The sequence below is a fragment of the Cibotium barometz genome, chromosome 53 (genome assembly GCF_041138505.1).
Source record: "Cibotium barometz isolate CiBa-2024 chromosome 53, ASM4113850v1, whole genome shotgun sequence".
In the NCBI taxonomy this organism is placed as follows: Eukaryota; Viridiplantae; Streptophyta; class Polypodiopsida; order Cyatheales; family Cibotiaceae; genus Cibotium; species Cibotium barometz.
The window spans coordinates 14,752,320-14,774,074 of NC_141098.1; the positions used below are offsets into that span (position 1 = coordinate 14,752,320).

Here is a 21,755-nt window from a genome sequence, read left to right on the forward strand (position 1 = left end):
CCCATATACAAATCTCGCTCCTTGGACTATCGGGCATCGTTGCCACCCACTAGAGCATGTCCAAATAACCATTATAAGTAGAATAATGATCAATTCCAATCCAATATATATATAGTGAAGAGGGCTAGAGGCACAAGGGCGATAGCGGGCATCCTTGCTTCACCCCTATCGTGAAGGTCACCCTATCAGATAGTCCGCCTGGAGCTCGGACTCTGCCTGTCTCACAGACTCATACAAAGCATATATCCCCCACTGCATGTCCTCGGGTACCTCAATGTCATGCAATCTGTGCATAAGCCTGGCACGTGGTACAGTATTGAAGGCTTTGCGGAAGCCCACAAAGCAGCAGTATATCCTCATCTTCTATGCCCTGCCCTCTTCAATAAGTGCCCGAAGTGTCAGTATGTGATCCAAGGTAGTAAATCCTCTCCTGAAGCCAGCCTGTCCATGTGCTCGATGACCATGCCTCTCTTGCCATCGGCTTAGCTCCCGACTCCAATATAGAGGCATATAGTTTGGCCAAGTAATGACCAATCATGATCGTCCTGTAGTTGCCTAGTACCATAGGGTCCCCACTCTTAAAGAGTGGTACAATGATATGCTCTGTCCAGCTTGTCGGGAAACCCTCACAAATGGCACGATTAAACACATGTACGATGAGCGGAGCCAAAGTGTCTCGTGCATATGAGAAGTGCTCTCCAACTAGCCCATCATGATCTTGTGCCTTTCCATTCTATAACCTGTCTATCGCATCTAGCACCATCTGCATAGTAAAAAAGGTGCTGCTAACCGGTCTAGCTCCCAGTGGAGGGAGGTCGGGGGCTGTCCTGGTGCATCATATAGCTCTCTAGCATAAGTATGCCATGCCTCAGGTGCAATAATCGAAGTACCAGGCTGTCTCTCCTGAAACATCTTCCATGCACTCTTGCTGTCCTTCTCCAAGAAGAGTTGGTAGATCTCCTTCTCTAGCTTAGCCAGATAGACTCATTTCTTCCTCCGCACAAGGCGCCGAAAGATCATCCTGGCCTGTCTATGCGTGTGAGACCCAATGGCAATCTCACGCTGTAGCTGTGCTTGTGTCTCACGACACTCATCATCATACCAACTGTTTTGTGGGGCAGTGCTACGGGGGTGGGTGGAAGGGATCATAGTGCAGGGAAACGCATGAGGCGGATGTATGTAGTACACCTGCCAATCCTCTCGTGATCTCGTCCAGAGGGCTATGCGGGTCTAAAGCGAACAAGCCATCAGATACTGCATCTCGGTAAACCCCAACTTTCTCACGTGTAAACTGATATCTCGGATAGCTAGGTAGATGAGTGGCTAACCCATCTCTCGGGGATCTACCTACTAGTGTGAAACTCAGGTATGCATGATCGGCTGCTATGCCAATGGGCCTCTTGGGAATCGAGAGAGAGAGAGAGAGAGAGAGAGAAAAAAGCAGTTCGCTTGCTGTCCTCCTGTCCTGCAGACCTGCGCAACCAGCCCACGTGTCTGCATGTTGCGCCAGTTCGCCTATGTGTACTGCAGGGCAGACCGCCAGCCAGCCTCCTCCTTGAAGCGAGAGAGAGAGAGAAATGAAATGTTATATTAACGTCTTCAAAAGGCCATAATGACCTATGAGACCAAAAAGTTACATCATGGTGGATCTAATACAATGTCTGGATAAAAAACCAGAAAATGAAAAATAAAGATGATACTACTGGCACCTAGAAAATGAAACTGGAACTGGAAGGTAAACAGAAACCCTTATAGCATAGTCACAAGGGAACGGGAACGTTTTGGGGAACGGATGACTGTTTGGAACGGGAACGAAAAGCTTGAAAGCTTGAATTAAAGGGAACGGAATCGGGAACGCCACATCATTGCATAAATGTGTTTATAAATTTACTTTATATATCCGTAAATGCTTTGGAAAGAGGCATAGTAAAGAAAGAACCTCAAACCATCTCAGTAGTGGCCATGATAATGCATAGATGTGTTCTACATGATACATAGTTCACTTATATTTCTTACATGGTCTGCGGTGCCATTTTGGAATGGGAACGGGAACGGCTATCTCTATGGAACGCGTTCCCCCGTTCCAAGAGCTTGGAACGACGTTCCCTTGTGACTATGCCTTATAGGGTGTGAATATAGTGAGGGGGAGGGGGGGGGTACGCTATGGAGGTGAGTGGAGTACAGTGAGGGGATACAATATCATGTGGGACGGAGGGGTACACTATGGAGGTGCCTCCATCTCATAATATGTGCCGCATCGGGCGCTGGCGGATCTCCTCAATATCCTCTGTGGTCAGCACCCTGACTGGGTGTCCCGCATGTCTCACAAGAATAATCCGAATCCGCCGCTGCAACCTCCGTCTATGCTGGGATGCCCTCCTCCGTAGTCGTGGGCGTCTGGACCACCCAAGCTCAATCGCACGATCAATCAGTGTACCGCCTGTGTGGGCGGTATCCATGTCCTGATGCTGCTGTGGTCCATCTGGGGCAGTGATGGCTGGACTAAAGAAGTCTGTAATGTGCCTCGAGTCTGGCTCTCTGTGCGCCTAAGCAAGCTATCTCTATATCTCCGCAGCTCAAGCAAGAACAATCCCAAACACCTCTGGTCGTGGTACCCCATGACTTTGGAGAGTGGTCCAAAACCCTCTCTGAATAAATAGTGGAATCGACCACGTATCTCATAGTATGCAGTACAATGGCATATATAATGCAGCTCTTTCTCTGGCTCCCCATGGCATACTGGACATATCCTGGCCTCAGCTGGTATACCTCTATATCGGCCAATCTCAATCTCAAGCTGGTGTGAGGATGTGCGAATCTGACCAATAGCACATCGTACTGCATGAGACAAGTGTACATCCATGTAACTGGGTCTGATCACAAAGCCATCTGCTGTGAGCTGAAGAAAATGCTCTCTGTAGAAAGCCATCTTCGTGCCCAGCTCCTCAGTCGGCTGTATCCATGTCCTCCTAATGTCCAGCTGAACTAAATCCTGACGGATGAGTCTGGTAATCTCTGTCCGTGAGAGGTGCCTCCAGAGAATACTGGAAGGGAGGCAATCTGTCCATGCTAAAACCATGTGCCTGGAACCAAGATGTTATCTGTCCATACTAACAAGCCGTGTCTCCCTGTGAAGCTAACTGTCGCGAGGACTCAAGGGCGAGGCGTGCATATCTGTCTCGGGGGAGATCCCACAAGCCATGTATGTAGGAGACTGATCTCGTAAGAGCCTCAATCACCAAAGGGGCCGCCACCAGCTCTGCTCAAATAATCTCATGAGGTACCACGGCCTTGGCTCTAATAATCCTAGCAATCATAGATACCAAAGGCCTCTCCATACCTCTCCACCCGCCTGCGCTGTGATGGCCCACTGAAGGTCCCCATATTTGCACTCCATAAAGCATAGCTGATGTCACTAGTGTCAAAAAGCCAAAGTTTCGTTCGAGGTTCCTGAAACTGAACCTGCGAACACATCCTCTCCAAACCACCCAGGGCTGCATGTGCTCTAGTCAATCTAGTCTCTGCTGCTCTCCTCATCGAAACACTGGCCCACTGAATACTACCCCAAGATATGTATATGCATTTGTATACTCCACAATCTCCTACCCATATGTAATTGTGGGAGCTGATCGCCTAGCCCACTGTGGCGTGGTGTTAAACACCATAACCTTGGTTTTGCCAAGGTTGACAGACAATCCACTATCATGTGCAAACTCATGTAAAGCATCCAGATGACGCTGCATAACCTCAGGGGAGTCAGAGATCAACACAATATCGTCAGCATATAACAATAGTGGGATCCATGTACCTGCTAGCTGGGCTCCTCTGTCCCCCAATCTCTCAATGTAGTCAGAAGCCTCATACACATACATACCAAACAATGAAGGAGATAACGGGCAACCTTGCTTCACTCCTATAGTGGAGTGAACCAAAGTAGAGACCCCCTCTACCTGTCCTGCAAAACTGATCTATATAAAGCCATAATCCCCCATATGAGCTCTATGGGTACCCCCATCTCCTGTAATCGCCTCATCAATCTAGCTCTGGGCAATGTATCAAATGCTTTGCGGAAGTCCACAAAGCTACAATAAATCCGTCGCCCATGCGACCTGCCCTCCTCAATAATGGCCCGCAGAGTCAAGATGTGGTCAAGAGTAGAGAGAGAGAGAGAGAGAGATTCAGTCAGCGCCTGTGCTCTTTGGAGACCAGCCTTCCAAGGAGAAGCGCCACCCCTCACGTCAACTCTACCACCTCCTTTTAAATGATAAGGATGCGATTCAGTCCTGCTTTTCTCCAAAAAGCAAAAACTAATAGCAAAATGCATCCTTCCAAAATAATATTGATTTTTAAATCATCTAAGGTTATGAAACCTTATAAACTTTAAAATCCTTTTGTCCCCCCTTCACACTTGGGGTTGTCCACACATGGGTTTCCAAACTGATGCCATTCACACTGTCCATCCTGTCCCCGTGCCCACCTGCATACTGTCCAGAGGAAAACACAGGGTCGTAACACCTCTCATACATCCATCGCAGACACTCTGTTGCATTTAGCATTGCTCTTTCTTCTCCAAGGCTTCTGCTGGCTTATCTTGGTGCTCTCAGCCACCTTGATGGCTTTTCAGTATATTTGTACTTAAACTCTTCTGTATTTTTCCATCTTTTTCATACAATGTAGAAATACTTTTCTTTTCAGAGACAACAAATTGGCATGTATAAATCAGTCCACAAGCATTCTTTCTTCAAAGCACACCACTCAGCATTAGAGTCAGCTTGGAGATTGTTTAGCTTAGCATAATTGGAAGGCTAAATGTGCAAAGGTTATTAGAGCACTCACACATATCATGTACATACTCGGGTTTGTTACAGCCTACACACTCTCTTCAAATTCTAATATGATTCAAGGCAGGTCCAGGCTAGCACAGGTCAGCATAAGTCAAGCAGACCACTATTATAGTCAAATAAATGCCATCCCTCCTTCCCAACTTTTGAATGTCAAATAGTTAAGCAAGCACAATGAAATCATTAATTCACATAAGCATGCAATGAACAGTCTTGGAAATAAACTAAATAGAATAGATCAGTTTGTAGCACAACTGGGCTCCCTAACAAAACATATTGTTTAATAATCACATGTTTCAATGACCATTGTGTGGCGCTATAAAGCAAAAATATGTAAGATGACTTCTTTGAATGCACCTTGAATTCGAGTCCACTCTTTCTACGTTTGATTGGATCGAGCCACCGTATACCAATGATTTTTTCAACCTCATATTCATTGTCTTCCAAGCTAATAGAATCACTATCACTTTCATAATTGTCTTGGATTTCGTCCGAGGGGGGATTAGTACTTTCCCCAAACTTCTCATTATTAACCTCAAATATTGACTCTGCACTCGAAGTAAAGATTTGATCATCTGAGTATTTGTCACATAATGTTTCCCATTCCTTTATGAGACTCAAAAAGTCCTCTGCTGCTTCATTGCGAACCTGTCAAAAAGATGCACATACTTGATATGAAGGAGTTGTGTATAACATTAAGGCAAGAGGATGGACCTATATCTGAGATAAGACATTTAAATACCTCAGTATCTGAGTGATTCAATTTGAAGCTTTCACATGCATGCACATTAAGATCGACAGCCCATCTCTGTAGCACGCATGTACAAGAAAAACATCAGCCTCTTCGTAAACATAATTTTTTCAAAACCAAAAGAAGATTCTTTATAATTTATAAAAGAGAAACGTCCACAGAAAACCAAACTACAAAACTAGCAGGCCCATGGGGAGCCTGTTGTTAAATCCCTCCAAAGAAGTAAAAAGAGAAAAAACAAGAGGGGGCTCCTTCTCTGGCTGGCCACTCTAGGAGGGAGACTACATCAAGGGAGGGGGAGGGAAAAGCCACACAGGGACCTCTAATGCCAATACGGTCCATTGCCCTTCTAGTAAGGAAGGGAACCAGACTCCAAATGCGAACGAAGGTGGCCTGGCACCACTGCATCTGCTCCAAGTCCATGTGAGACACTCCTAGCATCCTTGCAAAGTATGGATGATGTCTACCCAAATGGGGGAGGTCAACAAAGCATCAAACTACAGGTTGCTGATATGAAAAAACAATGGGAAAAAAAAAACAAAAACAAAAAAAACAAAAAAACAAAAAAGAACCCCCCACCCAAAAAAAAAAAAGTGACGTGGCATTGATGATGTGGTGATGGTTATGTAGCGCTGACACATGGCAAGATAGCAACGCAAGGCCTTTTTACAAGCTTGGAATGATGCGCAAAAGATTAAAAGCTTTTTAAATGCTATTCCAACCCCTAGTGTGGTGTCTTCTCTCTCTACTCTCTCTTTTTTGTTTATTTTCAGATTTTCTCAAGGTCTTATATGTGAATTTGTTGTTTTCTTGAAGATAAGCCAAGTACCCGTGCCACAGCCCTTAGAAGGCCTGTTACAATGGTATCAAGGTCTTATATGTGAATTTGTTGTTCTCTCTCCTACGAGGGATAACGATCTTTACACGCGGTGCTTTTTGCTTTTTGCTTTTTCTTCAAGCAATGGAGAGAGCTCACCACCAAGAAGAGGACCAAGCCACCAAAAGTGGAAAGCAAACCCAAGGAGACCCAAGAACCCACATGGTCAAAAAAACTATTGACCAATTTGGCCACTATTTTCCAAGATCCCAACTTGATGAGAATTTTTGAGCAACTATCTAAGAAGATCGAGCAAATGAAGAAAGGGGATGAGCAACCAGCAAAGGAAGATGCGGTTGAAAATCAAACGTCTTCATCAAAGAGATCACCTAGTCCTCCACCTTCTCATGGAAGAGGAGCCATTCCAAATCAGCCCACTCTCATCGTGGGAAAAGCCGACATAGTCGAAAAAGGTCCAAGAGCCCATCTTCTTCATCAAGCCTTTCATCTTCCTCATCATCTTCTTCTTCTTCCTCCCCTTCTAGGTCACCCTCTCCACAACATGGAAAGAAATGGAAGAAAGGTAAGCACAAAGCTAAGGAGTTCAAAGGAGGAGGAAGGACATTGCGGTTTACACCATATGATGGGCTTATGGTTACACAGACAAAGCCCTCACTTTTATCTGCCAATTTCATATTGCTTTTGGTTCAGAAAACTGTTCGGAGTCTCCAAGATTCACATGGCTAGTTTACATCTTACGGAGACAGCCATTGCATGGTGGGGTGCACTCATGGTTGAGGGAACATCTCTAAGAAATGAAAAGACTTGAAGAAGAAGTTTTATGATCAATTTTTACCTAAGAAGTTTGAACATGATGTGCACTTTGCATGGAAAAGATTGTGGATGGAAAAAGGTGAGACAGTTGATGACTACAACAAGAAATTCTGGGGTGCATGAGATTTTTGAGAAGTCTAAGTTAAGAAAGCATCGAGCCGGTTTGCATGACAACATTCAAGATTTTGTGAATGTATGCCCGAATGATACCATCCAAGATTTGATGCAGTCAACTTCAGTTGATGCCAATGTCTACATGGTGGACGAACCAAAGAAAAAGACAAGTATTGGAGATCAGAAGTCTTCGGTACTTGAGAAGCATGAGAACTCCAAGAGTAGGTTTTAGCCTATGAAGCCGAGGGGTATTCCAAACTCCTACAAAGGAAAGAACAACTTGACCAATGAGCAAATAGAGGTCTACGACAAGGAAGGGAAATGCTTCAGATGTGGCAAAGAGGAGCACATGTCGGCCCAATGTCCAGATCATCCTAAGGGACCTAGAGAGCAAGTAAAGTCCAAGGAAAAGTCTAAGATAGTGGTTGGTGGGATTCCCAATGTACTGGGAAACACTTCAGAACTCGAGGCCAGAGAGTTATGCCTCTCTTGGGACAAAGTGCGGGACAAGAATGCGCTAGTGTTGTTTAACATGGAAGCCACAGATAATTTCATTTCCATAGAGCTTTCGGAACAGTTGGGTATCAACTCGAGGCGATGGAACCGGCCTTGCATGCGGAACAAGTGTTTCATGGTGATGCAATGGCAGTAACGCCTATCATTGGTAGGTTGAGGATTCATGTCCAAGGTTATGTGGACTATGAGGATTTCTATATTTCACCTCTGAAGCACTCGGATGTCATCTTGGGGATGCCATGGTTCCATAGGAAGAGTGCTATTATTCCCGAGAGGACTATTTCTTTTAAGCATAAGAATAAGGATATCACTATTGTAGAAAAGAAGGAAGGAAAATACCATCCCTATTGTATCCCATGTATTTATTTCCAAAGCAATAAAGTCTTCCATCTTCGTGTACAAGGATTTCTTCACGAATGTTATTCGATGATAGTTGCCTCCTAAGCAACCAGAGGATCATGTGATAAGAGTTCATTCTGGGGAGTTCAACCCCAAATCAACCTCCTTACCATGTATGTGAGTGCAGTACAACAACAAGAGATTATGACACAATTACAAGACTTGCTATCAAAGGGGTTGATACGGCCTACTCCTTCGCCTTTTGTTCTCTAGTGCTTCTAGTGCAGAAGAAGGATGGCTCATTCCACATGTGCGTGGATTACAGAACCTTAAACAAGATTACAATCAACAATCAGTTTCCTATATCGAGGGTTGATGATATATTGGATGGACGGCTGGAAGACACGGCATTCTTTAGTCGGACTGAAACCGGCCTCTGATAGAAAACCAGAGTGCGGTGGGAACAAACACCCGTCCACTTGTAGTCTAGATGAGAAACAAAACACAGATTGGAGCTAGAGTGCCCAAATCTGAATACACAGCGACACCTGTTGGCCCCAAAGCTTGGCGCCCCTTGCGGTATTTCTTTATTCAATTAAAATAATATGTATGGCTGAGTACAACACAAAAACCAGCCAAGAGTTTACACCTGTAAGTCCAATCTGACTGCCCACAAATCCTTCTCAGCACAGAGGATCTATGCACACAGATCTGTGTCTTCAAACAACACACTGTGCCTCCCTCTGATCAGCCAAGTTCACAAAGCAGGCAAGCCATGGGCATACATCTGGCATAACTCAAGAGCATGATACATCTTCTCAGCTCAAACACACATCTGCTGTTCAATCCCTGTCTTAATCCCTTGTCAATCTGCCATACTCCTCCTCTCACAAGGAGCCAGATAACACATACCTGTAGCAGACATCAAGCAATAGAAAGAGAGATAGATGAACAGAGTCAAGGCTTACCAAGTTCAGTTCGTGAAACAACACTGGATGAAGCAACAGCACTAATCTGTGCCTGCAGGCACTTGAATCCACAATCCTGCTTCACACGTGTGCTTGCACTTGCCTGTATCCACCTCCTGATGCTCACTCCTATGCTGTCCTTGTAAATACAGATCTGAAAATCAGCACAGTACCCGTCTGTACCGCCTCGGGATACGTGCCAGGCGTTGTACTTGCATAAACAGTCTGCTGTCCACTTCTGTACCTGCCTGAATCAGCATACACAGGTCTGTGCAGCACCCAGGAAAACGCCGCCTGCACGTGTACCTGCTGTACCTGACTGCCCGTACACTGTACGGCAGTCGTACAGTAGGATATGGGCTGGAAAACAGGCTGTACAGCCTGTACAGGGCTTCTGCGCAGGATTTCCAGCAGCTGTACTGTGCGCCGCCAGCAACAGAGAAGAAAGAGAGAGAAAGAGAGTGCCCAGTTCTGGCCGTACAGTGCTGTACGGCTGGTTCCCTCAGAAAAACAGCAACAAAACTGGTCTTTTGCAGTCGCCTCCTCCTTCTTGAGCTTTTCCACGCTTGTACTCAAGCGCATGAGGGGAGTTCTCCTTTTGCTACACGATTCCCCAAAAAGGGAAGAGAGAGAGAGAAGAGAGAGAAAACTACTCCCCAAATTAATCCCTAGGGCCCCAACTTAAATAAGTTCCTAGGGCCACTAAGGCCTAGGGGCAAACTTCAATAAACATTAAAACTTAATGTTTTAATGTTCCCCCTTCACACCTAGGGATGTCCACACATCTTAAACACTGTCCGGGCACCCCCCCCATGTGAATCATAAAATATTCTGACTCTGCAACCACCATGCCCACACTTGTCCTGCTCCATTTTCACAGGGCCATGACATACCCCCCTCTTGAAAGATGGCAAGCGTCCTCGATTGCATTCTGGTGATACATCAAAATATCCAAAGTGAAATATACAATATGGCAAGATCAGCGTCCCAATCTCTCTGAGCCATACACATGTATCAATATTCACTGCAAACCAATGGCATAGTAATAGTCCAAGTTGTATACCACTGTGAACCATACATATCCACAAAAATCTCCATGTGACTAGTACACATATATCATAGAAGTCCCATAAACAGATGTACTGTCAGCCTCAATACCTTCGGATGAGATAAAATCTGCACCAAGCGACCTCTAGATGTCATCTGAGCCTGTCTGAATCAAGGGAGTGGAGGTGCTACCCCCCTCTTGAGCATCAGGTAATGCTCCAGACCCATGCTCTGCTGAACCTGAATGAGCCACAATAAGAGTCGGCTCTAACTCAAAGGCATCGAGATAAAGCTGCAAAACCTGAGGTGAATCTGTTAAGTCACCTTCCTCCATCCACTTCGCATCCATCGGTGAATAGTTCTTGAACTTCACAAGATAGCGACGGGAAACTTTACCTCGTACCTTCCTTTCTTTATGTGCCAGTATCTGCTCTGGAATCAGAACCTCATCAAGTTCCTCAACTTCCGGCTGAGCCTCATCTGATACATCCTCAGGCACATCCCCACGGAAAGGTCTAAGAAGACTCACGTGAAAAGCATTGTGAATCCTCCAGTGATCTGGTAACTTCAAACGATAGGTTACCTCACCAATCTTTTCCAAAACCTGAAAAGGCCCATAATATCGCATACTCAACTTAGGGAATAAGCGCTCTTTACCCTTCATCTTCTTGAGTCTAGCCTTTTCAAAGCGCAAAAGAGCCCAATCACCCAATGCAAACTGTAAATCACGTCTGTGACGGTCTGCGGCTTTCTTTTGCTTCTGCTGAGTTTTCTGGAGGGCCAACTTAACTCTCCGATAAGCTTCATCCAAACTCTCCACATACTGATCAGCCTCAAAGATCTTATCCTTTGTATGCAAAATGGGTGGTACCTTCTTCCCTCCTTCTACAATCTCAAAAGGCGCCTTGCCTGTCGAGCTATGTACAGTGTTGTTATATGCAAACTCCACCAACGGGAGATATTTTTCCCATTGTTGCTTGTGCTCTGACACATAACACTTGAGAAGATCCAACACTGTAGAGTTAGCCTCTTCTGACTGACCATCTGTCTGTGGATGAAATGACGATGAAAACTTGAGAGTTGTACCCATGTTGTCAAACAACCCTCTCCAAAACAAACTCGTCATCCGTGGATCACGGTCACTAATGATAGACGTAGGCAAGCCATGATACTTGAAGATGTTCGCCATGAACAACTTCACCATATGATCCACTTTAATTGTCTTCCTCACGGGAATGAAATGAGCCTGCTTACTGAACCTGCATATGATAGTCCAGATGCCATCATTTCCCGTTTGTGTCCGTGGAAGATCAAATACAAAATCCATGGCAATGCTCTCCCAAGGTCTATCCGGAATAGGTAAAGGCTGTAATAACCCTGGTGTCTTCTGACGGTCAAACTTTACCTTCTGACATACGATGCATTGCCTCACAAAGGCATCAACATCTCTTCTCAAGGTTGGCCAATAAAAGAAAGTCTCCACTGCTTTGACCGTGGCGTCAATACCTCTATGACCTGCATACGGTGGAGCATGACTTTCAATCATAACCTTGAGTCACAATGGCCTGGTAACACACAGTCTGCCATGCATCAATAAAAACCCATCTCTGAGAGTGTAATGCTCATGCCGCTGACCCTCAGACATTTGATCATAGAACTTTTCAAAATCCTCATCATGGGCATACTGCTCTTTCATTTCATCAAGCTCATGGTGATAAGCAAGTGAAACTGCAGAGACCTGTGGCTTGCGTGACAAAGCATCTGCCACTACATTCTTTTTGCCTTCCACATGCACAATCTGGAAGTGAAACATTGACAAAAAGTTTGCCCAACGCATATGCTTCTCTGAAAGCTTAGTCTGCGTGAGGAAATAACGCAAGGTCTGATGATCTGTCTGCACAGTGAAATCAGCCCCAAGCAAGTAGTGTTTCCAGGTAGAAAGAGCGTGAATTACAGCCAACATCTCTTTCTCATACACCTGTAAATGCTTCTCGGCATCTTGCAAAACTCTACTCTCATAGGCTATCACATGTCCCTCTTGCATGAGAACTGCGCCAATGCTACTTCCACATGCATCACACTGGACAACAAAAGCCTTTCGGAGGTCCGGTAACACCAATACTGGGTCCGAAGTAAGCTTTTCTTTGAGCTTTTTGAATGCTGTAATTTCCCGATCAGCCCATCTAAACGGAGTTGCTTTCTTCGTCAAAGCATGAAGAGGCGAAGCAATTTCAGCAAAGTGCTGTATGTAACGCCTGTAATAGGAACACAATCCTAGAAAGCTGCGTACATCATGCACGGTCCTCAAAGCTGGCCAATTAAGTATTGCTTCTACCTTGGCTGGATCCATACGGACTCCATGACCAGACACAATATGCCCCAAGAAATGTATCTCCTGCAAGAAAAACTCACTCTTTTTGCCATTAACCACCAATCTATGGTTTCTGAGTTCTGCAAATACAATGGCCAAATGCCCTCTATGCTCTTCCTCAGTTCGTGAATGCACAATCATATCATCAAAGAAAGTGCCCACAAACTCTCTATGAGGCCTGAAAATCCTGTCCATCATTCTGTTAAATGTGGCAGGCGCATTCGTTAAACCAAAGGGCATAACCAAGAACTCATACAACCCAAACGTGGTTCGGAATGCTGTCTTATGCACATCCTCGGGTCTAATGCGTATCTGATGATACCCGCTTTTCAAGTCAATACGACTAAAAACTGTGGAGCCCTGTAAGCGGTCCAAGATGTCATCGATCCTCGGTATGGGGAATCGATTCTTGATGGTATTCTTATTCAGCGCCCTGTAATCTATACACATGCGCCAAGAACCATCCTTCTTCTGCACTAAGAGCACAGGTGAGCAAAAGGGTGATGAGCTAGGCTGTATCAACCCCTTATTCAATAGCTCCTGCACCTGACTCATAATCTCTTCTTGTTGGGCTGCACTAACACGATACGGCAGTCTATTCGGTGGAGTACTACCAGGAATCAGATCTATAGCATGATCTTCTGGCCTCTCAGGAGGTAATTCTCCTGGCAATGACTCGGAAAAACAGTCTTGAAACCCACTTAAGAAATCAGCCCTGTCCTTATCTAACATTGACAAATTAGACTTAGACTCATCATCCTGTGCATCCTTTACATAAATCAAGTACGCGGAAAGATGCTTTTTCATTACTGATGAAATCGCCGAAGCGGATACAATAGGAACAGATTCCCCTTTGAGTTTTACATCCAATACATGCTCTTTCCCTCTATGAGTCAGAGTAATTTTCCTATTGTAAGTATCCACCACCACATGTACCCTGTGGCACCATGGCATCCCCAACAAAACATCACAGCCATCCAAAGGCATGATGAAAAACTCTTCGCTGTCCACATAACCCTACAAATGAAGCCGAAGCTTCCCAATGATAGGAGTGACGGGTTCTGCATACCCTGGACAAGCCATATTTGCCTCATGTAACGGGCCCATCTCCTCTGCGCGAATCCCCAATCGGCAAGCCAAATCTGGTGAAATGAAGTTGGCTCTAGCACCTGTGTCAAAGAAGATCAAAGCATTCTGATCTCTCACTTTGCCCCATGCCCTGCACAACTCTGTAGCTTCACCACCTAGCTGCTCACCCACAAGATCAGGAACTAAGCCTGCAGAAGGCTTTGGTTTCTTTGGCTTAGGCTCTCCTTTATTGTCAGGGTCCTTCTTGGACGTTCTTTTGGGACAATTGAATGACATATGCCCCTCTTCAGTACAAGTAAAAACACTTTTGAGCATCTCTCAAAGCCCGTCTTTCCTCAGAAGTCCTTTTGGGCATTGGCAACTTCTTATACTTTGTCTCTGTAGACCCTTTAGCATCACGAGAAGCATGCCCAAATTTTTCAGCTTTCTTGCCCAATTTCTTACTGCCTTTAAATCCAGATGAACCACCTGTGAGTAACGCATTAGCTGTCATAGCATTTTCAATCATCTGTGACATGTTCGTTACTCTTGTCTTTATACAGTAATCTCGTACCTCCTTGGGCAGCCCACAACAATACTTCTCTACCTGCTCAGATAATGGCACGGCACGATAAGAAGTCACTGGGAGTAGAGCTTCCCAAAACTTCTTGTTATAGTCTTCCAAACTATCACACTTTGAAGCATCCAGCTTGTGCCATGCGGTCATAACATCCACCTCAAATGTAGATGTGAGCCATACGGAAGAGAAAACCTGTTTAAATTGGACCCATGTGGTGGGTGCTATGCCCTGCAAAAGAAGAGTAGACCACCACTGCAAAGCATTGCCCTTGAGAAAAGTGGCAGCTTTCCTCACCTTTGAGGACTCTGTGTAATTCCCACCAGAAAAAGCAGCATCAAACTGCTGTAAAAAGGTAAGTGCCTTCAATTTATCCTTGGCCCCACTGAAAGTGTCAAACTTCACTGCAGCTCCCCCTTCCTTGTAATCCTTCGCCTTGCCCATAGGCGTTAGATTATCATATGGAAGTGGTTTCGTAAGATTGCTGCCCCCAACATTCATACCCATCATTGGGTCAACAAGAGTACTTCTATCAAGAAGAAGAAGAGCAAGAGACTTCTCCTGAAAGAGATGTATCTGAGGATATTTTTGCAGGAGAACAGGCTGCAGATGTTGAGCCTTATGAGGATGTAACACAGCCAGAAGATGTGCATGGTAAAGAGGATGATGATGCTCGGTTCAAAGATCGCTTGGCTAGTGTTATGGATACTTTTATGCAGCTCACACAGAGTGAGAGATTTGCTGAATTTTTGCGATCTCGCTCAGAGCCCCGCACAGAGCCCCAGAAAAAGAAGAAGAAGGTTCGTTCGAAGAATCTTTCTCAAGGTCATAGTGGTACCACTCCACAGGATCCATCTCCTGCACAGTTTCCGAACATGCAGCATGCTTTTGGTGCTAACCCACAGAGTTCCTTTTATGGACAGCCACCTATTCCTCAGCAGAACATGCATCCAGGGTACTTTGGTGGTGGCTCAGTGTTTCAATCCATGACTGGGGGTTATCCTCAGGGAGGCATGGGTATGTATGGGCCTTTTGGAGCCAATTTTCAGCCTGGCATGCAAGGGAATATGTATGGTGGTATGCAGTCCGGTATGCAAGGAAATGTGTTTGGAAGCATGCAACCTGGGATGCAAGGCAATATGTTTGGTGGCATGCAGCCAGGTATGCAGCATGGAATGTATGGAAACACGGCTGGGATGTATGGTATGCCTGGTGTTGGAATGGGAAATCCTCTGTATCAGACATGGTTGCTGAATTTTCAGCGATGGCTTTCTCCAAAGCAACCACGAGCTCACCCCCTTCAGAAAGTTGATGATTGGTCCCGGCAACGGAACCTTGAAACCGGCCTCTGATAGAAAACCAGAGTGCGGTGGGAACAAACACCCGTCCACTTGTAGTCTAGATGAGAAACAAAACACAGATTGGAGCTAGAGTGCCCAAATCTGAATACACAGCGACACCTGTTGGCCCCAAAGCTTGGCGCCCCTTGCGGTATTTCTTTATTCAATTAAAATAATATGTATGGCTGAGTACAACACAAAAACCAGCCAAGAGTTTACACCTGTAAGTCCAATCTGACTGCCCACAAATCCTTCTCAGCACAGAGGATCTATGCACACAGATCTGTGTCTTCAAACAACACACTGTGCCTCCCTCTGATCAGCCAAGTTCACAAAGCAGGCAAGCCATGGGCATACATCTGGCATAACTCAAGAGCATGATACATCTTCTCAGCTCAAACACACATCTGCTGTTCAATCCCTGTCTTAATCCCTTGTCAATCTGCCATACTCCTCCTCTCACAAGGAGCCAGATAACACATACCTGTAGCAGACATCAAGCAATAGAAAGAGAGATAGATGAACAGAGTCAAGGCTTACCAAGTTCAGTTCGTGAAACAACACTGGATGAAGCAACAGCACTAATCTGTGCCTGCAGGCACTTGAATCCACAATCCTGCTTCACACGTGTGCTTGCACTTGCCTGTATCCACCTCCTGATGCTCACTCCTATGCTGTCCTTGTAAATACAGATCTGAAAATCAGCACAGTACCCGTCTGTACCGCCTCGAGATACGTGCCAGGCGTTGTACTTGCATAAACAGTCTGCTGTCCACTTCTGTACCTGCCTGAATCAGCATACACAGGTCTGTGCAGCACCCAGGAAAACGCCGCCTGCACCTGTACCTGCTGTACCTGACTGCCCGTACACTGTACGGCAGTCGTACAGTAGGATATGGGCTGGAAAACAGGCTGTACAGCCTGTACAGGGCTTCTGCGCAGGATTTCCAGCAGCTGTACTGTGCGCCGCCAGCAACAGAGAAGAAAGAGAGAGAAAGAGAGTGCCCAGTTCTGGCCGTACAGTGCTGTACGGCTGGTTCCCTCAGAAAAACAGCAACAAAACTGGTCTTTTGCAGTCGCCTCCTCCTTCTTGAGCTTTTCCACGCTTGTACTCAAGCGCATGAGGGGAGTTCTCCTTTTGCTACACGATTCCCCAAAAAGGGAAGAGAGAGAGAGAAGAGAGAGAAAACTACTCCCCAAATTAATCCCTAGGGCCCCAACTTAAATAAGTTCCTAGGGCCACTAAGGCCTAGGGGCAAACTTCAATAAACATTAAAACTTAATGTTTTAATGTTCCCCCTTCACACCTAGGGATGTCCACACATCTTAAACACTGTCCGGGCACCCCCCCATGTGAATCATAAAATATTCTGACTCTGCAACCACCATGCCCACACTTGTCCTGCTCCATTTTCACAGGGCCATGACACGGACTGACTTGAAGAGTGGTTATCATTAGAACATCCAGATCCAACCAACCTTCCATAACACTTTTGGATTGTATGAGTATTTCGTGATGCCTTTTGGATTCACAAATGCTCTGGCTACCTTCAACCGCATGATGGATTAGATCTTTAGACCACATCGGAAGTATGCAAGCACTTTCTTTGATGACATCATTGTGTTTTCCAAGATCAAAGAGGAACATAGAAAGCATTTTAGCTAAGGTATTTCAGGAGTTACAGGAGCACAAGCTGTTCATCAATGGAAAAAAGTGTAAGTTTTTCTTAGAAGATATACATTACCTTGTACACAATGTGTCTAAGGAAGGAGTGCGGATGGACCCAGCAGAGCTTGAGGCTATCAAGAATTGGAACTATTGAAATCCGTACATGAGGTGCACAATTTCTTTGAGTTATGCTCCTATTACAAGAGGTTCATTAGAAACTTTGCCACCATTACCACTCCATTGCATCATCTAACCAAGAAGAAAGTAGTGTTCAAATGGGGTCAGCATCAGAGACATGCCTACTAGACCGGTATTCATCATTCCAAACCTAGTGAAACCTTTCATGGTGGAATGTGCAAGTGGGGAGGAAGGTAATGAATGTGAAGAAGGTTATGAAGGAGATCAAGAAGGAGAACGAGAAGGGGATGAAGAAGCTCATGTAGGGAAGGATGAAGGTAATGAGCCGGGGGATGAAGAAGAGACTGCAAACAGAAAGCTCTCATCAAGGGGAATCAAGTGCTCAAGTTATTTGTTTAGTGAAAGCTAACATTGCTAGTCTGGTGAGTATAAACTGACCGGAGTCAGATACAATGAAACTACTCACTAAGAGGATTTTGGATTGAGCAGTTTCTGTGGGTAGTTCTTCTCTTGATTGTTTGAGAAGACTATCCCACAGTTTATATGTACTCTTTTCTTATTATTAATAAAAATACATCTTCACCCAAAAAAAAAAAGTGTTTTTGCTTGGAAAGTAAGCATGCCTTCATTCTTTCCAAGCCATTGAGTGCACTTTGGTTTATGATACACAATGCATTTGCAAGATATCAGCCACACTCATGGCCACATGGTCCAGAATCCAGGGGTCTTCGAGGCTTGTGGAGATAAACAACGGCCAGTTTATGAGAGTTGGATCATGGCATCTTTTGGCACCTGATTAGTTGAGATTTCCCCCTTGTTTGGTTTGAAAACTCCCTTTTGGATAATTTTTCATACTTAATAGAAGTCTCCCTTGTTTGGTAAGATAATGCACCGGCCCACACGAAACAAATACTGGAAGAAGGAGATGTCTGGGGCCTCCAAATAGCTGGTCGGGTTGTCCTGCCAGTACCACTCTCCCTGGTCCCAATAGAAGCAGATCAAGGGGCGTCTCTCCCAAAGCCAAAATCAGTAGATCAGATCATCAACCACCTTCATGAGGGAAGGGTCAATGTGCGACGGCAGTCGTGGAAGCCCACTAGCCTCAAAATTTGAAACGAGTCAACCAAATCCTGAATTGTCTCGAGGAGTAAAAGCTAGGTTCCGACAAGAAAAGTTGCTCACAAGTGCTCTGAAAGACCGATGGTCAGATCCAAAGGGGTCAAACAAAATCACAATTCCACATGATGTGTCTAGGTTACTCTCTTAAAGATGAGCTCCACATATGAAGACACATCATGCCCTCAAAGAAGGCTGGAAGAGACGAGTTGTATGTTTCCAAAGCGGTTATCCAGAATAGCAACATCTCGTAAGGAGTGCTTGGGTGAATTTTAAGTAAGATGGCATATATGCAAAGATCCATTCAATAGGATCTGTCCACACCAATGACCTACTAGAAGACCTCATCATACCACTTGCCAAGAGAAGAAGTAGATCTTGTAAGGGCAGTACCTCACCCAGAGGTGTATTGAGATTCAAAGGTGCTATGGAAAGACCCTCTACACGCCAATTTTGTGTGGCAGATGCTATTGTAATGTCTTGTCTTACTACCCCCACCCCACCCCCCGCGGGCTGTGGATTCAGGTGGGATAACTCATAATCAAAAAAAGTGGTAGAAGCTGGTACTTACGTTTAAAAGGCCAAAACTGGTACCTGTGGGCTCTTACTGTGTACCTGTCAATGTGGATGGCTCTCGTATATATGCTGCCACAACCCCATCAACTCAACTCCTATCTAGACATTCAATTACAGTTGCAGAGTTGCTATGGAACATCTATTACGCCTTCACCAATTCTCAACCTAGCATAGAGGAAAGGAATTGTTGTCCTTTTGCACCCACACATTGCCCTGAATCTTGCATTAGGGGAAGAAATTTGTGTCCTTCCAGAAAATGTGGTTCAGTAGCAAGAAGTGTCTGTGGCCACAAAGGGGAAGACCTATCCCAGAAAACTGAGCTATCCATCATGCAACCAGCTAGGATTCATCTAACTACGGGAAACATTAGCACATATATCAATCTCCTCAACCGGGAAGCCTCTGCCAGAGGTCTGCACAACACATTTGGAGCGATCCTCTATTAGAGAAGGACAGATTGGGTCAAGGCTGCCTATGTGATAAGATATACAAGTTGATATTAGTATGTATTCAAAGAGTAGAGACACACATAAAACCACACCATAAAGAAAAAGATGTCATTATTACCATGGTTTATAGTATCTCCTGTCCAGAACTTACCGTTACAAGCTTGATCCCTGATAAGGATGCACCCATACAAAGTCCTGTCGACATCCCGCCACATCCTGAATACATGTCTAGAAGACTTAGGTCTGTGTTTGAACTTGTATTTTGCATTGAATCAGCGACTTTGCTTTGTTGATATTTACGAGCTCTTCTGATTCTTCGATTGCCAACCAGCTCGGTGCATACAGTTGATGCTGAATCACTGGAGCTAACATGTTTACGAGATCGTGTCACTCTTTGATAGCAAAAGCTGTTGATAGTTGAAGCCGAATCACTGGAGCTAGCTGCTTCGGTATCCATAGCTTCCGCATGGCAGGAGATGTAAAAAAAACATGGATATGAAAACATACATCACATTTACTCAGAACAAGCGAGGTAGAGGGATGAATGAGACGGTCATGTATGTAGGTATTATACCAGATTTGATGGTATAGAATGTAGAATAGTCATAGCTGTATCCCATATCATAGTAAAAGTGGCATCGAGCGCTAGTCTTTCGCTTTGCAGAAAACTGCAACCCATAAGGGCATTGGATTGCTTGAGTCTTTTGATACATTGTGATTATTATATGTACACCTATGAGCCCTCACTGCATTCTGGTTCTGGGGCCAAAGACTTACCAAAGGTGGAAGCTGCAGCACCTTTATCCTAGAAGTGATGCATTCCAAAGGTATGACATCTTTCTCATTCGAGTAAAAAAGTCTTTTCTTATTATGCTTCTTAGCTTCCTCTTGTCCAAGAACCTAAATGTACACATAAAATGGAGATATTTACACTAATAAGAAACAAAAGACAATAATTTGCACAAATATGCAAAAAACAAAAAGCACAAATCAAAATGATAACTCTCTTTTTTTAAATTTCTTTTATGAAAAAAAAAACGGACAATTTGAATCTAAAAATATAAAGTCGCTACCCTAAAAATGTCACAATTACAGGATATAACTTACCGTGTCCTCAGGTCGAAACATCCATTGAACACTTAACCAGCAAGCTTTATCAGTTGTCTCAAAAAACTCAAGGATCTTTCCTGTATAGTCTAGACCACTGTCAGACTGATCCACAATATGTTAATAGGAGTCGGTTAGGGATTTTTATTTCTTCATTAAAAGAATACAAAATTTCTTAAGACTCTAGAAATTTCTTTCCAGATTTTGTGAAAAAAAATCTTTACAGGCCTCAAGTGATTGCATACATTAATGGTGACATAGTCATTCAATCGGTAAGTGCATCTGTCCACTTCTGCTTGTGAATAATGAGCTCTACACTCAGATGTCAAGATGTTGTCTTCTTCCCTGTAATAATAAATAATATCAATCTACTTTGTAATAATTTTTTTTTTTTTTACAGACAATTTTACACACATGAGAATCATGGAGCTAAAATATAGTGCAAGGAAAAAACTCACATTTTGGTAATCATTTCTTTTGTGTTGCAAGCTTGCTCCTGCAATGGGCACAAACGCCATGCAGCACAAGAAAAAAGATTAACTTGGTGAAGTTTTCTCTTTTGTTCATATGTACTTTTGTGCACCTGCTGCACACTTCTTGAGAATGTGCACACTCTTATGCATGGTGCACACTTGGTACACAGCATGCATGGTGCACACATAGCACACCATAATTATAGCCCAAAAAAAGGCTTCATAGGTCTGCAGGACCAAGATGATATAAAAATAATCGTGAGAAATGTATGTATTACAGATTTTAAACAATAAAGATAAAGAAGCATACAATTCAAAATGCCGCCAAGACTCTACAAAGATGAGGGTTGTCATGCCATGTGCTATCTAGTGCTTTTGATGTGACGAATGTGGCCTCGCTGGAGCTTTTGACCAACATGCGTTGAGTAGGCAGAGAAGGGACAGCCAACAAGTCCACAGCCCAGCGATGAGGGCTTGTGACTGAGGGAAGGGAGGTCCCATGTCAAATCCCTGCAGGCCTCACTGGTAGTAAGGATCTCCTCATGGGAAAATTAAAAGGGCAGAGAAAAATGAGTAAGGTCCCATGAGGAGAAAAATGAGCTTGCCTCGCATTTTACTCACTGCACATATAGGATGGGGCTGCC

General features: G+C 44.5%; 1 protein-coding gene across 6 annotated transcripts in view; it reads right to left on the reverse strand.

The window, feature by feature from the left end:
• The window catches only part of LOC147608333 (DNA (cytosine-5)-methyltransferase CMT3-like), a 91,893-nt gene extending 70,551 nt beyond the window's left edge, over positions 1 to 21,342 (reverse strand). For 2 of the 6 annotated variants that reach the window (XR_015264437.1, XM_086788965.1), the window contains exons 1-8: positions 21,097 to 21,342; positions 20,884 to 20,983; positions 20,639 to 20,743; positions 20,309 to 20,431; positions 20,106 to 20,199; positions 19,683 to 19,990; positions 5,584 to 5,649; positions 5,199 to 5,489 (exon numbers count right to left, since the gene is read on the reverse strand). Coding sequence is in view for 5 of the 6 variants with exons in the window: in XM_086788965.1 (XP_086645091.1) it covers positions 5,199 to 5,489; positions 5,584 to 5,649; positions 19,683 to 19,990; positions 20,106 to 20,199; positions 20,309 to 20,431; positions 20,639 to 20,743; positions 20,884 to 20,983; positions 21,097 to 21,299 (1,290 nt within the window). In the remaining variant the exon portion in view is untranslated. The remainder of the gene's footprint in view (positions 1 to 5,198; positions 5,490 to 5,583; positions 5,650 to 19,682; positions 19,991 to 20,105; positions 20,200 to 20,308; positions 20,432 to 20,638; positions 20,744 to 20,883; positions 20,984 to 21,096) is intronic. The other 4 variants (XM_086788967.1, XM_086788968.1, XM_086788966.1 and 1 more) reach the window with 4 other exon arrangements.
• Between the last annotated feature and the right edge of the window lie 413 nt (positions 21,343 to 21,755).